Source organism: Choloepus didactylus, chromosome 8 (genome assembly GCF_015220235.1).
Source record: "Choloepus didactylus isolate mChoDid1 chromosome 8, mChoDid1.pri, whole genome shotgun sequence".
NCBI classification, from domain to species: Eukaryota; Metazoa; Chordata; class Mammalia; order Pilosa; family Megalonychidae; genus Choloepus; species Choloepus didactylus.
In genome coordinates this window covers 115,666,634-115,686,557 of record NC_051314.1, presented here as the reverse complement: position 1 = coordinate 115,686,557, position 19,924 = coordinate 115,666,634, and the positions used below count along the sequence as shown (strand labels likewise).

The 19,924-nt window shown below is 35.2% G+C and overlaps 1 protein-coding gene across 1 annotated transcript; it reads right to left on the bottom strand.

The window, feature by feature from the left end:
- Nucleotides 1-19,025: 19,025 nt before the first annotated feature.
- LOC119542467 (small nuclear ribonucleoprotein Sm D2-like) lies at nt 19,026-19,440 on the bottom strand. Its single transcript, XM_037847245.1, has one exon. It carries the CDS (start codon nt 19,427-19,429, stop codon nt 19,073-19,075), a length of 357 nt encoding a protein of 118 aa, XP_037703173.1. The 5' UTR covers nt 19,430-19,440; the 3' UTR covers nt 19,026-19,072.
- Between the last annotated feature and the right edge of the window lie 484 nt (nt 19,441-19,924).

The window sequence follows — 19,924 nt, the reverse complement described above, 5'->3', positions numbered from 1 at the left end:
ACCTCTTCTGATTCCATAGAGGTCTCCTCACCCTCAACTCTAGCTTCCCACAGCAGCTTTTAGTTTCAAGTTATTGGAGGGTCTATATGTGAAAACAGTACTCTCCCAAGGCAGAAGATATAACTGCAGTGTAGAGTTCCAAGTTGAGAAGATGCTCCAGCCACTGTCATCACTGTGGTTGCTTTGCCTAAAGAAATTCACCAGTGCAGGAGGCCTTCTTTCCTTCTTAAGAGGCAGCAGCACCAAGACATAATAAAGTGTAGGATTTCAAAGAGCAAATTAGAGCCTCAACTTCCTGAGTGAAAATATGTCTCTTTGATCTAAGCAGATCAGGTCACTTCTAGAATTTTGGAACATCCTAGCAGCACAGAGGTCTGTTTACTGTGATCCTAGTCAGCAAAGAACTAGCAACCCATACAGGAACATTTTTGTTTCAAGAAGTCATCAAATAGACCCTATATGATAAAATTATGTGAGCTCCTGGAATTTCTAGCTTTTCTGAGCTAGTAAACATGCTCCAGGTAGAGACTGTGATAGACAAACTAATTGGTGATTTTGAGGACCAAATTGTGGTACACTAGACCCAAATTTCCACTTGATCCAATATCAAACCCACATGGAGGATCACTGCTGAGGGTTAGTCCTAGTTAGGGTGAAGCTGAGAGTTATGTCCATGGGAAAGATCCCATCTAACTGCATGAGGTAGCAAGGTGACACCCATGCCACTTACTTCCCATTGTAAGTAGTCTCTATACCTGGAAGTCCACTAATTCTGTTGTCAGTCCCTTCCACAGCTTATCTGTTTTGATATGAAATTTTTAAGTAGCCATATTACACTGTAGGATTATACTGAGCTTGTAGAAAACTAAACTGGCAGTAATCTTTCCTGTATATTTCTGTTAATCCAGGTCTTCCCACATCCTCTACTTGTCCAGTAGTTTTTTTAAGTCAGAATTTTACATTTAATTTAACCTATTACCAATGAATTTTGCTTGTATCCATGCTTCAGAGTTACTTGTAAGGCATTTCTTAGTATTGGAGATTAATTGGACAATATATCCTCAATCATGTCTCCTTCCATTGAGTAGATAAATATGAGGCTTTTGTGGCTTAACACTATCCTGTCCTAGTCCAAGTGGATCTTTGGGGTGAGGTGTCACACCCAATTCTGCAGAGCCCTATTCCCAAATGGCCAGGACCTGGAGGAAAATGTGTGGAAAGAGTAGCTTGGCCTTGCTTTTCTTCAAAAACATATTTATCCAGTACTTGCATTATCAAAAAAAAAAAACAGAAACCATCTCAACTCAGTGTTTCCATTGTAGCACCTTATATAAAGAAACTTCAAATATTACCAAAATAGTTTTGACTACCTATCTGGGTGCAGTGAAAAGAAAAATTAAAAATCATATCAATGAGAACCACCAATAAGCACAATTCTGGCCAGAAAAGTCTATACTCTTCAGTCATGGAACTTTGTGGTCAGAGCTTTGCTAAACATTTGCTCAACTTGATCATTTTTCAGTATGAACTGAGGCATAATAGTTTCATGAAATGGAAAAGTATTTCTTCAAGATATTTTATTTAAAACATTCAAGATGAGAAGGATTATACACAACTCTAAGTGACAATTACTAGCATACAGATGACTCCTTATGAAAAGGTAATATACTTTAAGTATGCTAAAAGTAGTTGTAAAACTGCCAAAGCCTCATGGGAAAACTTTGAAGAGTGTATTCAGAAAATTCTATTTAGCCTATATTCTGTTGCTTTCTTTTTCCTATTCTTGTTGATAGGGAGCAATAATATAATTCTGAATTATTCTGAAGTTCTCATATATGTTTTGTAATTCCTTTCCATTACTCTATAAACATCAAAATTTCTCAAGTCTATATTATCCTAACATGAAATTTCTATTTCTTACTGCAGTCAGTTTCTCCAAAAAAATGGGACTTCAATGTCATTTTACATTATATTTTTATAATATTTTTATAATATCACTTTTAACAGTTGTGGTTTCTTTAGTTAGGATTTTTGATATAACATTTTTCTCAAATCTATGAATGTCTTCAAGGTATAAATTGTGTTTTACATCACCAGTATAATAAATTGAATTATATCCCTCCAAAAGGCATTTTCAAGTCCTAACCCCTGGTCCTGTAAATACAAATATTTTTGTAAATAGGATCTTGGAGGACATTATTAGTTAAGATGAGGCCAAACTGGTTTAAGCTGGGCCTTAATCTAATATGACTTGTGTCCTTATAAGGAGAGGGAATTTGAACAGAGAGAGAGAGAGACAGCCATGTGATGGAAGCCGAGACTGAATTTTGTTGCCATCAGCAAGGAGCACATGGATTGCTGTCCACCCTTGAGAAGCCGGGGGAGAGTGATGGAGTGGATTCTCCCCTTTAAGAGGAAGCAAGGCCCTGCTGACACTTCTAGCCTCCATAACTGTTTGACAATATATTTCTGTTGTTTAAGCAAACTGTTCTGTGGTACTTTCTTACAGCAGCTTGGCAAACTAAGACAAATACATAGTAGGTGCTTGGTAAATATTTGTGGATATGAATGGTCTTGGATTATAGTTTAGATAGTTTTTATCCACCAAATGCTCAAAACTGAATTTTTATTAATTCATAATTCTATTTAAATAAGATTTGACCATCCTGGTTTCTACAAAGACTACTATTTCCTAGGGCAATATTTAAGAGCATTAGCCCTTGCTGTTTATTTCTCAGTAGAGAACAGTATCTTTTGTTAGGGGCATTATAACATATGCCCTGGACCATTTCCAAAGCTACTTTGCTAAATATGTTATTTGATCTTAAAAATTTTTATTATAGTGAAAATTATAAGTAATTTATGCACTATTACCAGAATAAAATTAACTGTCTTATTCATGCCTACCATTTTTATTAGCCTTAATATTTCTTAAGAAAACACAAGCATGAGCCTTTAGAAAATAATCTTGGATTCTGGTCATAGTTTGTCATGAAAACCCTGTACAAGGGCTGATGTTTCTTTTTAACACACCACCTGATTTTCATTGGACCTATAAGTCATTTATCTTAGGCCTTGGGATATGGGCTAGCTCTATTTTCCTGACTTCATTAAATTGTCAAAAGTTAAGGTCAATGACTTGACAAATCTTCAGAAGAAGGTGAGTTTAAGAAACATATTTGTTTTCATGTCTTCATATAGTTAAAGAAAAAGAGATGCACAGTTTATGGCCAGTTATACTAATAAAGGTGTTTTGTGAAAGCCATTCTTTATAGCATATATTTAAGTGATAAGACCTGATTTTCCCATATTTCCAATTTCAGCTCTCTGATAATATATGACCACAGTAGTTGAAAACACCATGTTGTTACTTATGCTACTTACGCAATACCAAACATATACTCTTACCTTTGGAATAACAGAGAATTAGACCCTAAAATACTCTGCCAACTATTTTTCAGAATTTCAGACTCTTGGAGATTATATGTTTGTTTATTCATTCATTGATTCGTTCACCAATTTTTATTGAGTACCATCCATGTTCAAGGTACTTTATTAGTTGTAAAAACAAAAATGAACAAGAAAGTTAACTGCTTTAAAAGAACATAAATCCTAGTAGGAAATCCCTTTTGCGTAGTGGATAAAATATTATATAATACTAACTATAGCAAAGGTTATTGTTTACATGCCTCTGAGTGTGTTCATGAACTCAGATATAAGAACTTTACTTTTATTTGTTTAAGACTTCATTTAGACATATTGAAATTCCATTACACCAAGAAGGTGAAAAATCTCAGTTAGGGCTTGATTCTCCCTGCCTTTCCCAGGGTTTCATCTATGTTCTGGGGCAGTTACAGAGTCATATAACACTGATGTGCAGTGGGAGTAGGAGACACTTGGTTCTGAAAAATTTATCCATACAGGTGTCCACTACAGTTGGAGCAGCTTCCTCCCGTATTTCCATGGTGGTTATGGGAGGTGTCCTGCTGTTCCTGAATTCTCTGTTTCTCATTCATTTTTATGTCCCTGGCATCCAGTAAAATGGCTGTATGTAGTAGGTGCTCTCTGTGAAGCTGCTCATTGCTCTCTCTTCTTCAACATTCCATATAGCCATAACCACATTCCATATGGCCACAACCTATCTGGGTTTCTGCCGTTTCTTCTGTACTTGGCCATGTAGCAAGACTTATGCAGAATGGCCTACTCCCCTGAGCTCCTCTAGAAAAACATCACAATGTCCTCAAATCCACTGACCTCTTAGACTGAGGCATAAACTTTTCATTTTTTCTTTTATTTTCTTAGCCTAAGGGAAGTTTATCTATTCTCCAGGGAATTGCCTCCCTTTTTTAGTTTTTATAAATTTTTTTATCATATTCCTAGCACATATTTTGGGCAATGTTCAGAACTCTACTAGCCACATGTGGCAGCTGAATACTTGTGACATGGCTAGTCCAAATTGAGATGTGCTGTTGGTATAAAATACGTACTGGATTTCAAATATTTAGTATGGAATAAATTGTAAAACATCTCATTAAAAATGCTTATGGTGAATAACATGTTGAAATGCTATTTTGGACATATTGGGTTGAATAAAATAAAGTACTAAAACAATTTTACCTTTTTCCTCTTCCTTTAAAAACACAGCTATAACATGTTTCAGATTGTATCATAAAGGTCTTTTTTTATCATTTTGAGGTATAAGTGAACATAGAATTGTTGAAATATTTTAAGAAATTGCATGATCAAAATTTCATTTTAAAAGGTCATTCTCTCTGTTCCTCAATTACCTCATAATGGCTCTGTTAGGACCTTCACAGCAGTGAATCAAGGTTTTGTACAGCATGGGAGTCCTCTCTCAGAAAAGAATGCAAGTTAGAAAATGCACAATTAGGAAAGAAAGTGAAAGTTAATTTCCAATAAGAAATCATAGCAAATTAAAAATGTATTAAAAGCTGTCAAAGACCACAAAATTCAGAAAAAAAATAAAACTGAATAAAGTAATACCCTGACACAACCATATGTTTGACATTTTCCACTACATACTCTCTGATAATCTCTTCATATGACAAATCTCTCTTGAACTAAATGAAAAATGAAAATGCAACCACAAATTTTGTGGGATGCAGCAAAAGTAGTGCTTAGAGGGCAATTCATAGCATTAATGCATGTGTTAGAGAAGAAGAAAGATCTAAAATCCACAATCTAAGCTCCCACCTAAGGAAGCTAGGAAAAGAAGAACAACATAAACCAAAAATGAGCAGAAGAAAAGAAATAATAAAAACTAGAGCAGAAATCAGTGAAATTTAAGATGGACAAACAATAGGCAAAATCAACAAAACCTAAAGCTGGTTCTTTGAAAAGATCAATAAAATTGATAAACCTCTAGCCAGGCTAACCAAGAAAGAGAGATGATACAAATAATATCATAAATAAAAGAGGAACCATCACGACTGATCCTATGGAAAGTAAAGGGATAATAAAAAATATTATGAACAACTCTGTGCCCACAAATCTGATAGTTTAGATGAAATTATCCAATTCATTGCAAGAAAGAATCATACAAAACTCACATGAGGAGAAATAGATAACCTGAATAGACCCATATCTAATAATTAAATTGGATGAAAAATTAATAACCTTCCAACACAGAAAGCACTAGGATAAGATGGTTTCACTCATGACTTCTATCAAATATTTCAAGAAAAAAGATGATATAAATTATCCACATACTTTTCTAGAAAATGGAAGCAGAGGGAACACTGCTTAATTCACTATATGAGGCCAGCATTATCCTAATAACCAAAACCATATAAAGAAAGGAAAATTAAGGTCCAATATCTCTCATGACTACAGATGCAAAAGTCCTCAACAACATAGCAAATCAAATCCACCAAATGTATAGAAAGTATTACATACCTTGACCAAGTGGAACTCATTCCAGGTATGCAAGTCTTGTTCAATGTATGACTTTTTTTTCTGACATTTTCTGTAAAGAGAATAGAAAGGTAACTTAGATTTTTACTCTAGCATGACTAATCAAAATTTGTTTCATATTTCTGATGATTGGAAAGCAGTAGCATGCTTAGTCACACAATTCAACTCACTGTACGTTGTACTGCCCAACAGACATAAGGATTCCATTATGTTCCATTGAATTCATTCAATTCCCATCAGAAAGAAAAAAAGTGTGTGTGTGTGTGTGTGTGTGTGTGTGTATATATATATATAATAGAGAATGCCCTATTACTGAGTATTTGCCTGTTAGGAGAGAAATTCTGTTTTACAAAGCACTGATGAGAACAAAATCATCTGCTTACAATTTCATACTTCAAATGACCAGAAAATTGAAGCTAGTCTGGCTTCTGGCTCCATAAAATTTAAACCTTGTTTCTCCTTTTCTGCTCATCTATTTATGCTTCAGGGCACGGTAAGATGGCATTATAATATGACCTCTGAGCCTACATCCTGAGGTAACACTGCTGGGTGAATCATGTTGTTGGAGGAGGAATATTCCTGAGATCTATTCCTGTGGTAAGATGATTTAAAGTAACTTACCTATACACAGAAATGAGTGTAAAAACCACATGAATCTAAATCTAAAATAAATGTATCTCCAAGTTAACTTCCCCTTAGCTGGAGCTTTAAATTTCTATGGCCACCCCAATGCCATCAACATTAGAAGAAATCAGATGGCTAGCAAGTCGGAGTTAAAAATGGCTGGGGTCTTAAAGAACTGTTGTTAAAATACCCTGGTATTGCAGTTTTGGGGGAGAAATATCTGACCATGTGAAAACCTTGCCAAGAAGAGTTCTAGGTACGTGCAAGTGAGGGGCCCTGAAATTTAAACTTTATTAGCATCACATTAAATTGACCTTTGAATTTACCTCATGTTGTAAGGATTAAATAAATTAAAATATATTTCACATTGCATTATATAGTACTGGACCCATGATAGATGCTATAAAAAGTTATTGTTTTTTATTATTTTGATTGCTGTTATGTGTGTGGAATTTGTATCATAAAAGTAAGACAGAAAGACAAGTTGGAAGGCAATATCCCTAGGAAGTGACAATGGGGGCTGACCTTAAGGCAGGAGCAGAAGAGGTGGAGAAACCATACAGTTTGCACTATATCTGAGATAAATTTAATAAGTCTTGATAGTTGATAAAAAGAGATATGAGTTGGCAATTTTTCCTCAGTTTTTGGTTTGACTGGGCAGATTAAGTTACATTAATAAAGATAGGTTGTATTATACAAGGAAAGAATTTGTAGGTGGGGAAGAAAAATTATTTCATTTTCAAACATATTGAATTTGAGATGTTATGGGAAATCAGATGGATTCTGGGAGACAGACATACAGGTATAAATCTCAGGAAAGAAGTATGAGTTTGGTTGTTGTCTCTAGAGTCATCACATACAGATAATAGCAAACCAAACCAAAAAAGTAGATAAAGTCACCTAGACAAATTTGATGTAAATTAATTTGATGTAAATTAAATTTGATGTAGTTTAATTTGATGTAAATTAAATCAGATTTAAAATTCCTATAATTAAAGGGAGTTGTATGAAGAAGAGCCAAGGAATAGGATGAAAAGGAATGACAAGAGACATGAATATAAATAGGAAATGAATACTGCCTGGGGCTAATAGAAATGGAATATGGTGCTGAATGTTCTTGTTTCTTTCTCAACTCTATTTGTTATGTCATAGACCATCTGAAAACAAGTTTATGCCCACCTATTGTTAAATAATGATGAGCTACTAAACCCTCCCATCACTCCAATAAAATAACTAAGTTCACAGGAAATGTTCCATGAAAGCTCTTTAATCCTCCATCATTATTCCTACTTGAGAAAACCTGCAATATAAATTGTGAAAAATTATTGCAGTCAGCAATAATAGCTGACAGTTGGAAACTGTATGTGATTTCTTTTCTGTTAGTTGCATTCCAGCTTTCCTGCTTTGCACATGGTAGTCTCACATATGAGCACATAATACTAAGTGAGGTCGATTTTACCAATTTTCATTTATTATTATTTATTATTTCATTTTTATTATGGTCAAAACTACTTATGGTCTTCCATCTTTATATGGGAAGCTTCATCTAAGAATTATCGTTATTATTCTTAGTAGTATGAATAGTAGTAAGCGTAATGAAAAATTAGCTAACATTGTTGAACTCCCGTTACTCAGTGCTTTCCCATGTTTGTCTCTGCCAATGAGTCATACATTCTTTCACCTCTAGAGAGACTTTAGCCAATACTGTTTCCTACACTTGAAGGACTGTTCCCATTTTGGCTGACTACTTCTCCTCTTTCATGATCTCATAGCCGATACCATTTTCTACTAAGCCTTCTTTTACTCCCTGTCCTATCTGCTCCCCATGTACCTTGTACCACCCCCTATTACAGAACATATTATCCTGTAACATAATTCTCTGTCATCTCCCAAAAGACAGTAAGTTCTCTGAAGTGATATACTTTTTCCTGCTCATTTTTTCACTCAGTGTTTAGCATAGAGTCTGGGATAAGGAATTGAGTAAGAGTGCAGGAAAGGTTCTCTCTTCCAAGACAGATACATCTTTTTCTATCATTTACAGTTTTAATTTTAGGATGCTGATTTGACCCATTTACTAGCCATCAGTATTTCATGGTGCTAATGATTGAGTCATATCGGGTCCCTATGACTTGTGTTAGGATGACATTATCTTTGACCTGGTAATAGATGGATAACAGGCCCCTCCCCACACAGTGAATAAACAGATGTGTTTATTCCTGAGGAAGAGGATTTGCAAGCTTACGGGCAATACAAATGATTGCCTCTGTCCAAACACTTATAACCAAAAAATGACAATGGGCCCCTACCAGCCTTTCAGGCCAAGAGGGCAGTGACCTGGGGCCTCTAACCAAGCAGGGCACCGATGCATGGAGAATAAATTGATCTCAGGAGGAATTCCCATCCCTTCCCTTGGCCCTATGTCTGATAAATCTATTTCAATACTCACAGCCACATCCTCTGCAGCTGGGGCTATCTGTGGATTTTTTTATAAAGACATATATATCAATAAAACTTTATCTTCAAATCCCCTTTTAGCTAGCATCTGAGGTATGTTAGACAAACCCAAAGGCCTACAAACTGTAATTACTACACAATGCCACTCAAAACTCTAGCAATCTCTCCTTGCCTGTACTAATTTCCCTCTCTACCCTTCTGCCTATACTTTTCTACCATGAACTCTACATCAAAAGAGTTTATAGCCCTCCAGATACTCCTCTGAATTTTTCTTCCTCCTCCTTAGCTTGCCAGCGTCGTGGCTTTCTTCTGAGGACAATAATCCCTCTATGATTTTCTTCAGGGGAGATATTCATTTTCTTACACATCAGTGCAATGCTGGTTCCAGACCATTCCTCTTTGATCCTCTTTTTAAAATAAATGAAAGAACAAACAACAAATGCTTTGATGTCCACGCTCTCTCATTACACTTCCTGGTAGTCCTACTTGTTACACAACCACTGGCTGGATTCTCCACTCAATAATGCTGTTTGTCAACTGGCTCCCTGTCTTCTTTTCCACCTTAAGAATTCTGTCACCTCAGATGAATCAAATGTCCAGATCAGCAGCCTGACATAAATGGCCAGAAAGAAGCTACCACCTTAAATCTCAAAGAACTTTACTTTGAACTTGACCACTAGTTGGCTAACTGAAAAGAAATGACATCTAAAAATGAGCAATGCCCAGCTGCTCTATATAATCAAATAATCTAGAATGAAACAATTGCTGATTACTTAGAATCCAAATGTCCATGGTGAAAATATAATCCTTTAAAGAGAATAAGTTAATACCTGCATGGTGTTAGTGTCTCAAAACTGAAATGTACCTTTTTTCTCACTTCATAGGGTTATATCAGTAGGAAAAACTTCCAAAAAACTATATATATTATATAGTTATTATATTTATATATAAATATATGTTAGATTGATTTAACTGAAGACAAGTAGGTAAAAAAAAATATGTGTGTCTGTGTGTCTGTGTGTGTGTGTGTATATTTTTTTTACCTACTTGGTCTTCAGTTAAATCAATCTAATTTGTTGGTGATGGGGGCTGCCCTTAAGGCAGGAGCAGCAGAGATCATCTCCTGATTCAAAAATTTAGACTTTCTCATATCATTACCAACTGGGATACTCCCAAGCTAGAGGCCAGTGTGTCTGCAGTGCAGACAATAAGGGGAGATAGGTATTGGACAAGGATGGACCCCTTTTTATTGTAAAAGTGAAAGGAAGACATTAGGGTATTCAAGCAGGAGGTATTATGACATTTGTAAATAAAATTAGGAAATGGCTTCGTTGGCTAAATTTAGGGTATATGAATGGCAGTGGTGAAAGGTATGTTTGATCTTTATGAGCTAGGTAATGGGGACTCAATGAGATTTTGCAAGAGCTCTGCGTAGAATGGGTCTTAACAGCTGGAACCACAGAATGGCCTCTCAAAGGCCATTAAGGAACTAGAGAGAAGTACAGAATGGGGGATTCAGAGGGAGAAAGAAATACTTCAGAAGCAGAATCGTAGCACTTGGCCAACAATTTAGAAAGAAATTTAAAATAGGAGTTTCAAGCCTTAGGAACTGGATGCTTAGTGATGTCCCTATCAGACATGAAAAATACTTGGAGGAGACATATCTGAGAGGAAAACCAGTAAGTCCACTTGGGTTTTTTTTTATATTCAAGGTGCCTTGAGGGGATTCACTTGGAGGTATTTGCTGTAATGGAAAAACATCCACATTAGGAGATAAGGAAGGCTTGAGAAAATATCTCAGGAAATGGGTTAGAGTGGAGACTCCCTATGATGAACCTTAAATTGTGTCCAGGGAGCTTAGATACAATCCACATCCACTTATTTATAATATTTATGCATACTTTAAATTTTTAATTACATATATATGCATTAAATTCATACCTGTTAAATATAATATGATCTATTATAGTTTATGGAATTTTAGTAGAGAAGTGAATGACAACAAAATAAGCTGATATATTTAGTAAAAGAAACATACATGCTATATTCTAAGTTTAATTCAATTATCCAAACACCCAAACTCTTAAGAATTTAAAAAAGAAAAACATAACTAATGTGCATTACTATGAGTTTGAGAAACAACAAGAACCTCAAATATAATAAAAAGAAAAGGCTAGATGATATTGTAGCTTCTATTTACAAAGTCAGGAAATTATTCTGATAACAGTTGAAAAGTTTTCAACAGCCCATGTTAAAACTAAACGAACTTCTTAAAAACAAAATTGTATTAGTCTAAACAATCTAAATATTTCATACCCAGACCATCCTATTCATTCAAGGATTTAGTTTTCTTATCTGATTCATCTCAACTTCAAAAATGACACTAATATTTCCTTATGTTTAAATAGAACTTGAATTTTATCTTTGTTTAATTGCTAATAAGATCCTACCTATTTATCAAGTAGTTCTCTGTTCTGCATCATGACCCTGGGATACTTTATGAAAGGAGAAACTTTCTTTTAAGTAGTTAGAATTAATGAGATGTCTTTAAAAATCATTCTGTTCTTTGATTCAGGGATTAGATAGCATCTGTGGCTTAATATTTATTTTTCTTCTTACTGGCTATTATGATATGCCACTGGTCCTTTAAGTTATAAGATAATATCTTCAACCTGAACAAAGAATAGATTGCAAGTATTTTAAGGTTGTATATGATTTTTAGAAGGCAATATTTAAAAATTAAAAAAATAGAACAAATTAAAAATTCTCAAAACTAAGTAGGAAACATACTAAAAAAAGGAAGGGCTAGCTCTGCTTTGGAGTATTCTTAGTTAAGGCCTACTAAATTTGCATTTTTGACATGATTTCCACAGAACCAATTTTAGTCTTGAATATGTTAACTCAGGAATCACATGTATCCAGTTTAGCAAATTATGAATTCCTTTAAATAAAAATCCACAAGACATAACTACTTATATGTCTATTTATATACATTGTATTCATTTATTCCTAATCTTTCATTCCAAGAAATATGTCTCTCTCTCTCTCTATATATATATATATACACACACACACACATATAAACATATAGGCATATATACACAAAAGCAATAACTGAAAATATTGGAAAATTTATACTAAACAAAAGGAAAATATATTTTTCTAGCACATTTAGGTTAAGAAATTAAAGAAAACATATTGGCCATATAATTATAAAGGCATGTTAAAGCACTAGAGAAGATTCCTTGTAAAAAAAAGCTATCATGAAAAAAGAGTACTTCATGACAACATAAAAAAATAATTAAAGGAGGAGAATTAATCTTTGTCTTCACACACACTGGCTCATGCTAACACATTTGCAGAAACCATGTATTTAAAGCTACATTTTATAAAACCTTGCTGGAGAAAATCAATAGAAAGCTTTAGTGAGTAGAATGTATGTAATAGTAACAAGTGGAAAGGTTAGTGTAGAAGTTAATGGTTCTATCAGGAATAAAACAGAGTTAAAATGTGAAGGAAAGGTCTACCACAAGTGGTTCATTAACCTTTTAGAACCCCAGTGTACCTTCCCTATAAAGATTACAACAAATCTGATGCAGACTCGACTAGCATTTGCTAATACTCCAACTCAGCACAGCACCATTTAAATTTCTTACGATAGAATTATTTTCATTACATTTGCACATTACTGCTTTAAACTAAAATGGCAGAACAAGTTTGCAGAGGACATCCATAAGCACATACCATGGAGCTTTTTGTTTTTATTTTTTTCTTTCCTGGTCTTCTTTTTGCTTCTGATACAACTTCAGACTAACCAAAACTGGTAGCATGTGACACAAGTTCCAATGAAGAACTATCTTGTGGTCGCAGTCTCATTTTTAATGGATAGCTATTCTCATCTCAGAATTCTCTTAATTTTCAGCTTACTCCTAGCACTGACAGACTATTGAAAGGGGTAAGGAATTTTTCAGACCCTGTTTGCATCATCAGAGAAATTAAATATTATCTTCTTTACACATAGAACTATATTCTGTGACCACTGAATCACCTGATAAAATTGTTTAGAGAAAGATGATGATTCAACTTGCATTATAATAATCCAAAGGTGGCAATTATGACAATAAAAGGTACAGTTAGAAACACATGGGCATTGACAATCATTTGATCTCCTTGGATAGAATGTAGTTACAATACTGTCTCCCTGTTTTCTTTAATCTCCTGTGTTTCTTTTTAATGTTCATAAAAGAATTAAAGAAAATTACTGACCCTTACTTCCCTCCTTACAGCGTCCCTCCTGCTTCCCTTCCTCTACCTGTCTCATCTGCAAAGTCCTCTTACTTTCAGCAAATTTAGGGTAGAAGTTTAAATGAGCAGGTGCCACAGGAGCCACTGCCCATGTTCCCTGGCCAACCAACCAACAGGGTGTAGTCTTGTACAGGATGGCAGGTGCCCCTTCAGAAGCAGAACTAACCACTGTGACAAATTCAGAGTCCACCAGCCTGGAGCCTGAAATCCCACACCTTATATCCCTTCCAAATTTTCCAGTTGGTAGTCTATCCTGCTGGGCTGATTCCTTTCATATTTCCATATAATCCAAAAATGAAGTTCTTTTTTCTTTTTCTTTTCCAAAGATAGGAGAATTCAGTTCATAATTAGAGGAGGAGTAGTCTTTGGATTCTATCCCCTACATGAAATCTGTTATAAGTGTGTCCTGCCAAAATCCTGAGCTGTAACATGCCAGTTTTATAATAGGTTTAGTTCTCTGGTCTTTTTCTCTAAGTCCAAATTCTCTGTTATTTTATAACATTTTGTCCTTGAAAGCCTTTTTTATTCCCCCCTCACAGTTTTCTTTTTAAAAAGATGCTGTGGTATGCTTGTTTTAAGCCATCCCATCTGTGACAGCTGAAGACAAAACGTCAGCCTGAGTTTTGGCACAGTTTGGGTCTCCATCCTGTAATCTCATTCGTGCCCACCCTAGATCTGTTCTTCTTAACCAGAATTCTTATCTCATAGCCACAGCCCAGAAAGCACTGTGGCTCTTTGAGCATAATCGATGCACTGGCTAAAGCGACATCCAGATCTCTGTTACAGCAGACACTGCCTTTGGAATTGACTCCGATGTTGAAAATTGCTGAACCCCTTAATCTGTTTCATTTATCTTGCTCGAATGATGGTTTGAGCAGGGCAACATCAGAGAACAATGGCTCCGGCTGCTTAAAATGTTGATTTTCATCTGTGTCACAATGTGATGAGCACATAAACTTTTTATATATTTGGTCAGTGATAACAAGGCCTTCTACAAAAAAAACAATATTTTACCATTGACTATTCCTCTCACTTGCCCAGAAAACTTTGTCCAAAAACACACACCAGACTTCATGTTGCCTATATTTAAATAAGAACTTTGAATAAACTGCAATAATTTCCATTCTTTATATTTTTGTTTTGCTTCTTTTACATAATTCAAATACAAATTTTCATCGGATCTTGAGTTTTCGGTGCCAGAAGTTTAGCTTTTTTAAGAATCAAGATTGTAATTTTCTCTTTGATTTAAAACTTAGCACCCCACCCCAAGAGATAAGCTATTATGTCTCCATGCTTAATGTTAAGCGGTACATAAATGATCTATGATAAAACAGTCTTCTCTATTCATCAGAATGGTTTGCTCATGGGATCCACCACCCTAGACTACTACCTAATTTTATCTCTGTATCATAAAAAATTTTGTGAATTGTTGGTAAGTTAGGAATGTGTTTATAATCAAGTAAGAGGGACTATGTAAAAGATAATCTTATGGCATCCCCCTATTCTTACTGAGATTTTATATTTTTGTACTAAATACGAATTCATTACTATCTACAGTAATATAACTCAGGTGTTAATCCATCATCAAAGATGACATGTCAAAATCTAAAAATTGTATCTAGTTTCAGAAACTAATATAGAAAGCCAAATGATAAAACTTTTAAGATTTGGAAGTAGAGGCATATACAATTTGCTATTTTGGAATAGTTGAATTTAGAAACAAAAGCTAAGTACATGAAAGCCATAGTGTCACCAGGTAAATGTTCTTCTTTGCACTTTCTATAATATAAGGCCAGTTTCATCAGTTTTCAGTATTGTGAAACCTATATATGGGTGACAGTCTTAGCTGAATAGATTTCTTATTTTATGGGGAAGAATAGGAATAAGTACCATACTTCATTTAGTTGATGATCCCATTCAAAAATCTAGAATAATACACCATTTTGGATATCCTAAAGGTCCCCAGTATAACCACTCTTAACTATGTCATACAATGAGAAGAAAACTATGTGTATAATAATGGATGGATTCATAGTTTCCGGAAACCTCACAATCCCTGTGATCACAGAATGTTTAAAATAACAATAAGAAAGAAATTCTCAACTAATTACACTCAACAGTGAGAAAAAGGATTATTAAAGAGAAAATAAAATTTCTAGATGCTGAAAGCAGCTGCTGAAAGGACATGATTTGTTTCCAGTTAATTTGACTGGATGGCAGATGAGCAATTTTACACCCAAAATTAAGTAAAGAATATAAATAAATTAGTTTTTTTCAAGTTGGTCATAGAAGCATACAATTGAGATGCAAGAATTAAAAGATACATATTGCTTGCTTTATTTAATATATTCATTTGGAAATTCCCCTTTCCAATATTGTTTTATTTTTCTATGATTTAGATATGTATAGGAAATAAGCTGATGATCTTGAATCCAAACTTGCTTAGTCATCTCTATCATCTTCAAAAATCTAAACATCAATCTACTCGTCAGTCTTTATGTTTTCCAAGATCTGCACATTCCTGACTGTACAACATACTAGAGGGCTGATCTTGGGCAATGTGCTTAATCACTTTAATTTTTGGTTTCCTAACTTATAAATTAAGAATAACAATATGCATTTCTACTATGGTTCTTCAGATTAAATTATACACCATTTTCCTCTCTCCCTACCTTCCCCTGTTCTCTAGCATGCACATTCGCAGGCTCTCTCTCTCTCTCTTTTCCCCCACTTGCCAACCTCAATAGTTATCCATCCATCCATTTGTCTATCATCTATCATCTATTTATTCATCCATCAATTTATTTAACGTTACCACATGGATTTGGAAGTGGATTACCAATACCTACAATATAATAGAAAATACAAAATGATATAATGGAAAATAAAGAATAGGGTAAGGAGCAAACAACTTAAGATATTAAAATTTAAAGGTGGTCAATAAAAAGTTGATTTTAGGAAAAAAGAATAAATGTAGCCCTTTCTGTATCACTATACCTTAGGGAAATCACAGACCACAGTTTAGTGGCTATCTCCAGACCTCACCTACCACCACCTCCTTCTATGGGGAAGGAACACATGCTAAGCAGCCATCCTTCAGCTTCCACTACCCCCAACTACTTTCCTACTGTGTGCCATTCCACAACCTGGGGGAGTTAAGTCTAACGAAAAGGCATGGTCAGACCTTAAACCTGGAAACCAGGAATAAGCAGCCCCAAATGCTTATCAGTTCAGGAATTCTCAGTGTCAGGGCCCCTTCTCCAGAGGAGGATAAAAATTACAACTCAATCATGGATATATCTCTCTTCTCTGCTGTGAAATGGGGCTTGCAGAGCAGCTCTCTAGTGACCCTCACCTGTCACTGTTTTGCCACCGTGGGAGAAAGGTCATGAATGGATTCCTTCCCCTGCTCTTTTGGACTCTTTGTGCTGTGTAAGAAAGAGATAATTTGCTCATCTGGACATTTTATACTGTGCAATTAATAGAGATCATTTGCTGAAAGTTTCTGCTTTGCCCTGAACCTGTGTTCCCACAATGCATCGTTTTAGCAACTTCTTCCACATATACTTTGCAACTACTTTTTTTTTTGGTAATTTAAAATATGGTTGCATCCATTACCATATCATTCCAATGAGCCCTAGGTTTGCTTTCACCAACAAATGTAGTAGATAGAGCTGGCAGCATGGCTGTAACGAAAGCAACTTTGGAAAATATACAAAACAGTGTAGGGCATTTTGCAAAATAATACACACATTGTGCATTTCTGGTGTGAGAGAATTTCTTTTATTCAATTTATTTCTTCATGATGATCAGCAAACCTACATGTAAACTAAATACTTAAAACTCATATTCTGAAGCCATTTGTATGGATTATGATGATGATTATACAAAGAATTACAGTCCAAATAACATATTGGCTCAAAACAGTAAAAAACAACAACAACAACAAAAGAATAAAGCTTCAATTCTGCTGGCTATAAATAGCACATTTTTAAACACCCAGTTTCAACATTCTTTAATATAAATTAGCTACTGAATCACTCTTGTTTTAATTTATAGGAAACAAACAATAGGATTTAGCAGATTCAACTAAATCTTGTATTTTCCTAATTATTTGAACATATTCCCTAAAGTCTTAAACCTGTGACTAAACTTAATTCTGATTTAAACTTAGAAAATTCATTTTGGTTCCAGATGTATCAGGGTACACTAATCAGCTCACACCTTATGGTCAATTGGATTAATACTTGACTATTCTTTTAGAGGCTGGACATTTCTTTATTGCCAGTTTTAGCAATAGCTTGTCACTATCTATAAAGGATCTTATTATACCTAAGAGTTCCTTGACAATATTTAAATAGAATATTCTTAAAAATCATTAGCCTGGAATATCTTGGCCTTAATTGTACATGCAATTTACTATCATTAGGAAACACAAACATATTAAATGAGCCTGTGTGTTTTTTTTTTTTTTTAGTGTGGATACTGCTACTAGCTGTGCCAAAAATCCTTTGGAAAAGTATTTTTATTCTTTCAGTAAAATACCGTTAGATAGAAAATTTGACAATATATCTCAATTTAAGTCTGGTCAAAATTTCAAGCAATAAAAATGTTCACAATTTACCTAAGAGAGCAAGGAAAAAATACTTGGAATCTTGGGAGAATTTCAAGTCTATATTCATGATGCAGACTCACGTTCTCTGGGCCAGACAACTAAGATGAATAAGAATCCAGCTCTCCAGGTTAAAATAGTTTCCTTTATTCATCTTTTATTGCCATTTATTTCTATATACCTACTTGGCAGTGTTCTTATGAAGATGAGTGAAATAGTTTTCTCTGAAGTGCTTAAACTCTTAGGAGGAAAAGTACTTTATAAAGCAAATTATTATCTTCATTAGTGTAACAAACACAGGGGATAATTATTTTTGAGTAAAAAAGTACAAGACAAAATGTGATTCCGGATCAAAAATGACATGGTGGGTGGTAAATGGCTTTCAATTCCGCAAAGAGCAATACAATAATATTCACATTGCACTTCTTACAACATTTATCCTCTAAAAACGTTGCTTCCTTTGCTCACTAACAAAATTTCCACTCTATCATTCCCACATAAGTTTGCTAAATTTTGTCCTTTGCGACAACTGCAAGGTTTAGCAAAATTAGAGAAACGGAGTTAATTTCTTGCCAAAAAGTAAGAGTAAAGAACCCAAGATCTCATGCACAAGAATTCACTGCAGTGCACATTTTTTAGTTTTAGTGTATATTTTGATTTTAATACTACGTTTTCTTTGTAGCTTTTCTGAGATTATTCTTGCTTATCCAAATGTAACATTTGGTGAGACTCTATCCTACTAGCTTTATAGAGAAACTACCTTCTCTTTTCATTCTATGGTCCTGAGATTCATTTAGTCAACCTTTTGTAAAATAAAGGCTTTTTCACATCCCTGCAAATAATTGTATCGTAGGTAATACTCAAGCCATGTACAGAAGCATTTCTAATAAAATGGAAGTTAGAATAAAGAAATGCCAGCTCATCAAAGATAGCCAAGTCCTATCTCAGATATTTTGACTAAACTTTTTGTGAGATGATGCCCGAGAATGTGTGTGTGTGTGTGTGTATATATATATATATATATATATATATATATATATTTTTTTTTTTTTTTTTAAACACAGGGACTTTATTATTATTTCCAACACTAGGGCAGGTCTTGGCAGGACAGGAGTGGGCGGCTCTGGCGGTGAGGGGCGGCCCCTACTTGCCAGCGATGAGTGGGTTCCGCAGGACCACGATGACCGAGTCCCCGCGCAGGAACATCTTGGAGATGTAGCGGTCCTTGTTGACCGGCTTGGACTTCTTCTTGCCCTTGCCGCTCTTGGGAACCTCGGTCCACATCTCCTTCACGTTCTCCAGCACCATGTTGCAGTGCCTGTCAAAGGCCTTCACGCGGCCCAGGAGCTTCTTGTTGTTGCGGCAGTTGATGAGCACTTGAGTGCTGTTCTTGACCGACTGCGTGAGCACAGAGAGGGGACCTGTATTAAACTCCTCCTCCTCTCGCTTCTGCAGCTCCTCCGGGGTCATCTCACTCTTGGGCTTGTTGAGGAGGCTCATGGCGGTAGGTGCATTCTCCGAGAATGTGTATATTTAAGAAGGTCTGCAGGTCATGAAATAATTGCAGTAGTCTTCTGGTCTCAACATTTATTCCTTTGCACGTGCGTATGTGAGTGTGTGTTTCAGAGAGAGAATGGAATAGTCAGATGAATAAATAAATGTAAAAATGAGCAACTTCTCTATCATTGATTTGTCTACTCTATCAATCTATATGGAATTATTATTATTATTTTAGAAATACAGTGTCTGTTGTCATCCTGGGAAATCAATGAGTTAAAAATTAGGCAGAACTCGAAATTCCATCCTTCCTACCCGCTGCTGCTGTGGAACAAATCATCTCCTGTAAGCAAGTCCTATTAAACTTATGTCTAACTCCATGCCTGGTGTGTTCTTCAGTCTTGGGCTAAGCTGGGTTGAAAAGGTTGGTGAGCAGAGCCAGGAGGACTGAAGAGCCACTAGCCATGAATTCTAGGAAGGGAGACTCCATTGAGGGGA